The following is a 9,352-nucleotide window of genomic DNA, read 5'->3' as shown; positions in this document are numbered from 1 at the left end:
TTCAACAATATAGCATTTTTCCACATTACAGTAACAAGAATTGGGATGCGGTGTTAATGTTCCTCACTTGTTTTCTTTTATTACTAATTATTTTACAAACTGATGAAACTATTCCTTGAAAGCACTGTAAGTCACTTTGGATAAAAGCATCTGCCGAATGCACAAATGCAAATGTTAAACAAAATAAATTGACTCAATTCATCATTAATTTGAGTCAATTTTACTCTAATTTAAATGGCAAGTACACAAATACATTTTATTATATTTTAGTTGATAAAGGACAAAATGACAAAAACATGCATCAAACACTTCAAGATTAATAGGTTTAATATACGGTGTAAATAATTCACAATTTTAAATCTTTTTTTTGTTACAGTAATGATAATTTCTGCGGTAATGGGGGGTAAATGGGTTTAACATTTTCAATTCCAATTGAGTTACTTTTCAAAGATTAAATAACACATCGCTTGTGACATATATTACATAAACCAACATAATATAAAAATCTATTTTAATCATGATTCTCAATACATTTTTAACTCATCAAATAAACAGTCCCACCTATGGGTGTCTTCAGCTACAAATTATATTAAAATACATACAGGTGCTGGTCCTATAATTAGAATATCATCAAAAAGTTGATTTATTTCAGTAATTCCATTCAAAAAGTGAAACTTGGATAATGTATTCATTCATTCCACACAGACTGATATATTTCAAGTGTTCATTCCTTTTAATTGATGATTATAACTGACGACTAATGAAAAACCCCAAAATCAGTATCTCAGAAAATGTGAATATTGTGAAAAGGTTCAATATTGAAGACACCGGGTGCCACACACTAATCAGCTAATTAACTCAAAACACCTGCAAAGGCCTTTAAATGGTCTCTCAGTCTAGTTCTGTAGGCTACACAATCATGGGGAAGACTGCTGACTTGACAGCTGTCCAAAAGATGACCATTGACAAGGAGGGCAAGACACAAAAGGTCATTGCTAAAGAGGCTGGCTGTTCACAGAGCTCTGTGTCCAAGCACATTAATAGAGAGGCGAAGGGAAGGAAAAGATGTGGTAGGAAAAAGTGTACAAGCAACAGGGATAACCGCACCCTGGAGAGGATTGTGAAAAAAAACCCATTCAAAAATGTGGGGGAGATTCACAAAGAGTGGACTGCAGCTGGAGTCAGTGCTTCAAGAACCACCACGCACAGACGTATGCAAGACATGGGTTTCAGCTGTCACATTCCTTGTGTCAAGCCACTCTTGAACAAGACACAGCGTCCGAAGCGTCTCGCCTGGTCTAAAGACAAAAAGGACTGGACTGCTGCTGAGTGGTCCAAAGTTATGTTCTCTGATGAAAGTAAATTTGGCATTTCCTTTGGAAATCAAGGTCTCAGAGTCTGGAGGAAGAGAGGAGAGGCACAGAATCCACGTTGCTTGAAGTCCAGTGTAAAGTTTCCACAGTCAGTCATGGTTTGGGGTGCCATGTCATCGGCTGGTGTTGGTCCACTGTGTTTTCTGAGGTCCAAGGTCAACGCAGCCGTCTACCAGGAAGTTTTAGAGCACTTCATGCTTCCTGCTGCTGACCAACTTTATGGAGATGCAGATTTCATTTTACAACAGAACTTGGCACCTGCACACAGTGACAAAGCTACCAGTACCTGGTTTAAGGACCATGGTATCCCTGTTCTTAATTGGCCAGCAAACTCGCCTGACCTTAACCCTATAGAAAATCTATGTGGTATTGTGAAGAGAAAGATGCGATACGCCAGACCCAACAATGCAGAAGAGCTGAAGGCCACTATCAGAGCAACCTGGGCTCTCATAACACCCGAGCAGTGCCACCGACTGATCGACTCCATGCCACGCCGCATTGCTGCAGTAATTCAGGCAAAAGGAGCCCCAACTAAGTATTGAGTGCTGTACATGCTCATACTTTTCATGTTCATACTTTTCAGTTGGCCAACATTTCTAAAAATCCTTTTTTTGTATTGGTCTTAAGTAATATTCTAATTTTCTGAGATACTGAATTTGGGATTTTCATTAGTTGTCAGTTTTAATCATCACAATTAAATGAAATAAACCTTTGAAATATATCAGTCTGTGTGTAATGAATGAATATAATATCCCAGTTTCACTTTTTGAATGGAATTACTAAAATAAATCAACTTTTTGATGATATTCTAATTATATGACCAGCACCTGTACAATACACTGTCAAACACTGAACGATGAATATGTTTAATATGTAGGATTAAACAACATGAGATCACCCGAGCTTTTGAAATAATATCATAGTGATAGTTTCACATTATAGTATTAGCTACTTTTAAAATGTATTCTATTGAGAGTACCTCACATTTTAGGGAACTGCGTTATGTGTGGCACGTTTTTAAAGAAACTGTGTATTCACAACTCAAGTTCCTCACTCTGCCAAGTGTGAATCTTAGTTCAAGTTTACCCGTTCATTGACTGTGCAGATATACATTGTAATATTACATTTATGTTGTGAATATAGCATATTAATATCAAAGGTTAGGATGCATTTGATTGAAATAATCAATTAGTTCTAGATTTTTCTCTTTAAAAAAACGGTTATCAGATTTTCGTTAACGGTGCGTTTTAAATAAAACTGTTTGATTATCAATGTTTGATTGTGTATTTTTCGTCTCGTCTTTGACCAAAAAAAAAAAAGTCCACAAACATTTCTGTCAGTAATTTTCTCAACACTGATGGGGTGAAATGGGATGTCATAAAAATAACATTGCAAAAAATCTTAATGTTACTAATGACAGGCATAATTTTCTTAATGCAAAGTGTACTTCCTTATTTGTTATATCTTTTGATTTTGTGGTGAAATAAAAATAACAAAAATCAGTGTTAGTTATCAATTGTTTCATTGTTTTCTCATTATCAATATTGACATGAATGACGCTGCACAACCGTGTACACCAATTTCAACTTTAATATTGGTGGGGAAATACATACATTGAACAATCTTGCAGTAGGCTCATGCTGAGATTTCATTTGACAAGAATTAAAATCAATTTACAACAGGAAGAAAAAGAAAATACACATTTAGATCCATTACGGTCAAATCATGATGCTACTTGAGCCAAAGGGAAGCAAAAACAACAACAGAAAACATACATTAGGCATAAAAGACAAAACAACTGAAATGGGAATTTAAATTCAATCATAAAATTCACCCTGTATCTCTACTCTATAGCTGGATCCCCCTACCCTCCGAGAAAACCACCCCATTTCCTCTCATAATTCATCTAACCCTCCATCCCCGAGATGAGCGCCAGGCAGCGCCCTGCAGCTGGATTCAGTTATGTGGCATAACGTTTGGTCCACTGTTTGGCTATCCTATCGTGCTCGGGTCTGTTGGTCGTGTACTGCGTGGCGATGCTTCCTACCAGAGGATCAGCTAGAAAACACAAACACGTGTTAGAACTCTTTCAGAATCATCCACTCTGTTCCAAAACCTAGTTTTGCATCTCTACATAGGCAGCTCTCTTCTACGAAGAGAAGTTTAAACATTAATTTAAACATAGAAAAGATACAAAATACCATTGTACCTATAATGAAAACCTTAGCTGCTGAAATAATAGCATATAATGAATATGCTGAATTATTAGCTAGCATATTTAAGTAAAAAAAATAATGATATCCCCTTTTCTCCCAATTTGGAATGCTCAATTGCCACTACTCAGCAGGTCCTTGTGGTGGCATCAGTACGGGTGGCTGGAGGACAAGTCTCAGTTGCCTGTGCTTCTGAGACAGTCAATCCACCCATCTTATCATGTGGCTCGTCGTGCATGACACTGCGGAGACTCACAGTATGTGGAGGCTTATGCTACTCTCTGTGATCCACACACAACTCACCACACACCCCATTGAGAGCGAGAACCACTAGCATGACTACAGACCAGTAACGTGCCAGTTGGACGTCTGTTAGAAGGTAAAAGTGTTGCAAAACTTGAGCTTTGAGATTTGAATTTGAGAATGTGTTTTGCTTCATTACGAATATTTTGTGTCCAAAGACGAGACCCAGGCACCCCATTTTCATTTCATGTCTCTTTTAAAATCCTTTGTTATTTTTGTTGGCGATCAAAAAGAAAAAATATTTCTAATCAAACATCGCACAGATGAGGGAAAAACAACCATGTAACTTCTCTCTTGTTAATGTGTACTGCGCTCATTCAACCGTAAACACTTGCTCAGGAAGCAGCTGTTCTCTTAAAGAGACAGTACCAATTTAGTGCTTGTTATATATGTCAATGTAAATCGCACAAGTGCATATAAACAAATAAGTTAAATAATTTAGTAAGTGTAATAAATGTGTAAATGCACAAATATTGAAAAGGCACAATCATACATTGGGAAATATTTTAACTTCAGAAAACACTGTAAATATGAAAGAATTTAACAAATAGGTTAAATCTTGCATCTATGCATGGGTTGGGTTAAAAAAAAAAACTTGTTACTTTTATAATATAATTATTAAATAATATTTATAATTGTAAATAATTATATTTTCATTATTAGGTTCAAACCTTGTGAACGTTTAGTTAAAAATGTGTATAAAACTTTAAATTGATAGAATGTGAAATTTGTACCAATGTACAAATTTCACAAAGCTAAAATGTGATTAAAAGGATCAAATATAAACTAAAATGTACATTCTTGCATATATAAGCATGCTATATACAGTATATGTCAGGATGCCCCCTTATCAGTTAGCTTTATATCTTTTTCAGTTGTAACCCGTTTGACAACTAACATTTACTTAACTAATTTGTTGACTAGATTAACACTGATTCTGATAACAATATTAGTTATGACATATTTAATAAACAATGCTATAACACTACTAATTAGAAGGCAGCATCATTTTGAGACTTGCTGTTTGAACAGATTTTGTGTCAGGGGTGCACTTATGATTCATGTAGGCAGCACATTAGGTTTTGGAACAAAGCCATTACTTCATTCTTTAGAAATGATCAAGCCTTCATTCAGCACTGCACAGAATGGAGAGATAGCTCAGACATAAAATGAGCAGTAAAACGCATGTACGCAGTTTCATACATGAGCATGAAGCGTCTGTATCTATGCTCACACCTGTAACTGCGCCTGTGTAGTATAGGTCAAACAGGTAGAGCTCCAGCATACGGCCATACTGACAAACACTTGAGCTTCAGCCCACGACCAGTTTACCACATTCACTTGTGTCTGTGTGGTCTTACCAGGGTTACAGTCAGTGAGGAGGGAGCAGATGGACAGCAGCACTTTGGAGATGGTGAGCGCTGGACTCCAGTTGTCCTTCAGGATGTCTAGACAGATCACACCCTGACTGTTGATGTTACAGTGATAGATTCTCGTCCGAAACGTCACCTACAAAACAAAATAACATTTGCACCTTTCAGCATGCGGAGTGCAATCAGAAGTACAACTGTGTTCAAATGTTTTTCAGCTAATTTTGACAAATATTTTTAAATATTTCAAATCTAGTGACCCCAGAAAGCACTTAGACATTTAACGGAATATTCCGGGTTCAATACAAGTTCAGCTCAATTGACAGCATTTGCGGCATAATATTGATTACCACAAAAATATATTTTTGACTTCTCACTAAAAACAGCAAAAATCTGGGTCACAGTGAGGCACTTGCAATAGAAGTGAATGGATATTAAAATGCTCACCGTTTCAAAAGCATAACCACAAGACATAAACATTCTGTAAGTGAACATTTTAGTCTTTTAGTGTGATAAAATCACTTACTAACTGCATCTGTGTAAATATATAGCCAATTTTACTTTGTTGACGATGTAATGCCATAAACCCTAAAACAACTGTAAAAATGAACATAAACCACTTTACATCTCAAATAATACACAACTTTTAACTGAAGCTTCACATTTCTGCCTTTAAACCCTCCAGAAATTGGCCACATTCACTTCCATTGTACGTGCCTCACTCAAACCTCAATTTTCCCTTTATTAAAGAAAGAACAATGAGTCCAATTCATTTTTTGAACATTATGCCACAAATGCGGTCAATTGAGCTTCTCTTGTATTGAAGATGGAACACTCCTTCAAGACACACTTAAAAATGTAGTTTTGAGACAACCCAGCAAACAGAACGTTCCCCTAGCCTTAGCATATGGTCCCTGCTTGGTTATTTTTTTGGAGAACCAATTCCTAACATTCTAGGAACGTTCCCTTTAGGTTATATATATATATATATTTTTTAAACCATAAGCTAACCGTAACAAATCTTTGCTACAGTTAGTGGAACAACCTTAAAACAACATATACAGAACGTTTTCTATTGGTTATTTTTAGGTTTTATTTTCATTCACATTTTTCATTCTTTTTTCATCTTTGATTATTTTTCAAAAATGTTTCAGAGAGTTTGACAGACATCAATGCATGAATTTAGCAAAGTATAGCATTTAATTAAATGTAAATAACAGTAAATGAGATTTTAACAGATGAGAGAAACGTTCCAGAATACACCATCTTCCTACTTTTGATACCTTATCTTAAAAGGTGCTGCAAGCGATTTAATGATATATAATAATTACAATTCATTTTAATAAATCAATATTAATCCATCAATGGCTTGTCTGTTTATTGATTGCAGAAAGTTTTTGGGGATTGGGAGGTTAATGGGATGTTAGGGATGTCTAATGGGATGGGATGTCTTTTTCCGTAAAAAAAACTTTGCTGGAAAAGAAAAACGTACCTTAAAGCTCTGTTCTGGAAACATTCAGGGAACCAAAAATTGTTAGTTGGGAATAAACTGTGGTTTTACTACAGCACTATTCATATTGAAACCATGGTTATGCCATAGTAACAATGACTATAGTAAACATGGTTAAAGATGGTACTTATTAAATGGCCTGATCTTGTAACTGTGGTGTGGTGGACAAATGTGACCTTAGGTGGTTTGAAGGGGTAGTCTGGCGTGAAGGCGATGTCCAGGAAGAACACTCCACCCTCATACACTGAACCTGGAGGACCCAGAATAGTGGATCTCCACTCATAGATGTTGTCTCCTTTAGGACCTGCACTGAAAACACAACACAACAGGAGAGGTTCATTTACACAGAACAGTAATACAAGTGTTTTATAAGGGCACTTTCAGCAATGTTTATTACTACTGCTCTGCAAAAACATCAGGAGTGTGCCGAAACGCATACATGACTCTTGAAATAACCTCAATCCGATCTGATTCATAGGAGTATATTTCAGTTACAAAGTTAATTCTGCTTACATATGAAAGAAATTCTCACACAGCAAAAGATGTAAATTATACAGGGGACCTTTGAACTAGGTACATAAGGAAAGTAAACATTTAACAAATTGTATTTTGTTTTTCATCAATTGTCACATATTAGCTCTAAAAAGAAAATGTACAAATCCAAGTATTCCATCAATAAATATTTGCTTGCATGCATAATGTGAACCATTTACAAGTATTTACAGGAGTAAATTACTTTGAGTAAAAACAAGTAAAAACACTACCTGAATATTGCAATTTAATTTTCTTTCGTGTCTTTGCCTGCTGTGATCAACAATAAAACTCACTTAAAGCTTACCATTACAACTCAATGCATGGTTGGTGCGGAGGATGCTTGGCATGTTTAAAGGAATAATTCACCCAAAAGAAAATTCTGTCATTATTTTTGTATCTAGCTCTTGTTTATGCATAGTGCTCATTTTTGTCATTAAAAAAAAAAAAAAAAAAAAGATGCTGAAAGGTTTAACTTTTCAATGTCAAGTCAGCGATTACTCGTGTTAGGAGTACTTGACCAAAAAATACTTAAATGCCCATTCCTAATTTTCACTGATTTGTAAAAACGTGATAAAATGATACTGTCTCTTTAAGAATGGCGGCAGCTCAGCGAGCATCACAGATTGATAAATAAATCACATTAAGCATTTTTAACAACGATTGACTGTACAAAACTGACATTAAATGAGACATCAAATGGATTGCGTGGATCTCTTCTTTGGACACACATTATATGGAGCGAGTCAAACCAACTTTTTACTCTGAATATGCAGTGAAAATTTTTGATGCTGAACTTCACCACTAAACTATTCAATTACTGACGAGTGAATTCTGAAATTTACCAGCCAGTGGCTAAATCACAGAAATGTTTAGTCGTACAGCACGAAATCTGGTCAGATATGCGAGTGAATTACTCGCATTGTAGAGGGTTGCACGCAGAAAGATGGTATGATTTAAGAATCAATATCGAGATCATCCAAATTTAGATCATGCTGCATCAGAAAATCCAGAGAGTCCAGCTATTCTTTAAACTTTAAAAGGTATTGCTACTCTCACGGAATATAAATATGCAACATTGCACTTGTTTAAAGAACTTCTTGAATATTTCTTGAAGCGCTGTTATAATAATGATTTACAACTTAAAAGTGGAATCCCTCAGTACGTAAACACAACAAGATAAAATAATGATACTGCCAAGCAAGACTGATAGGCTGTAATCTGTAAAACATAGTCTACCTGTGACCCGTATTGGATAACGCTTGGCAGGAATCTTTATTGTAGAAGATCAGGAACATCAGTCTATACATCTGGACGTGTTGTCTTGCACTTCCGTCATCAAGTCTGACTTCAGGAGGCATTCATTGTATTTTATAGGCAATCGGGGGAGTATATCCAGGTGGTTGCAAAGTGTTCAGGTGAAACCAAAACATCCAATGGGTGAAGACTCTGAATTCTTCTAGCCATTTAACATAACCAATTAACATAACAGTATCAGCCAAATGGCTTGAGAGGTTCACACCTAAGCACTGCATTCACACTTGAATATGATTGAATCGTGAACAATGGTCACAATCAGAGAATGGTACTGAACCATCAAGACCCATCACAGACATAGTTAGCATTTGAAAAGTGTTTTATTCACACGCACTCTCGCCATGAGGACAAACCGGATGCTGCCATTATTGAAGGATCTCACAGAATCACAATAACAATACCTTGATTTACAATGTATATTTTCATGTGCTGCTTGAAACAGGGAGAAAAAATTATCTGCCAATGTAGGTAAAGAAAATAAATAAATGAAAAAAGAAAAAAAGTTTTAGTATTTACAGAATTTCACTTCAGAATAAATGTATATAGTTCGAAGGACGTTTAGATGTTTTTACTGTAAAACAAGACAAAAATAAAGATTAAGAAAATTATTTTCTATAGTATGAAGATAAATGCCAATCCACTAATTGATTGTTATTCTCTCATTAAACTAATCTAGAAATAGCTTTAAATGATTGCAAATCAGGATAACTTCTGGAACAGAAACGCTTCAGGAAC

General features: G+C 35.6%; 1 protein-coding gene across 2 annotated transcripts in view; it reads right to left on the bottom strand.

The window, feature by feature from the left end:
- Window positions 1-2,952: 2,952 nt before the first annotated feature.
- The window catches only part of ube2e1 (ubiquitin-conjugating enzyme E2E 1), a 28,422-nt gene continuing 22,022 nt past the window's right edge, over window positions 2,953-9,352 (bottom strand). For both annotated transcript variants that reach the window (XM_052135367.1, XM_052135366.1), the window contains exons 4-6: window positions 6,946-7,078; window positions 5,251-5,398; window positions 2,953-3,431 (exon numbers count right to left, since the gene is read on the bottom strand). In XM_052135367.1, coding sequence (XP_051991327.1) covers window positions 3,334-3,431; window positions 5,251-5,398; window positions 6,946-7,078 — 379 coding nt within the window. In that variant the 3' untranslated portion in view covers window positions 2,953-3,333. The remainder of the gene's footprint in view (window positions 3,432-5,250; window positions 5,399-6,945; window positions 7,079-9,352) is intronic.

This window comes from Xyrauchen texanus, chromosome 10 (genome assembly GCF_025860055.1).
Source record: "Xyrauchen texanus isolate HMW12.3.18 chromosome 10, RBS_HiC_50CHRs, whole genome shotgun sequence".
Classification (NCBI taxonomy): domain Eukaryota; kingdom Metazoa; phylum Chordata; class Actinopteri; order Cypriniformes; family Catostomidae; genus Xyrauchen; species Xyrauchen texanus.
This window is presented reverse-complemented; position numbering and strand designations above follow the sequence as displayed.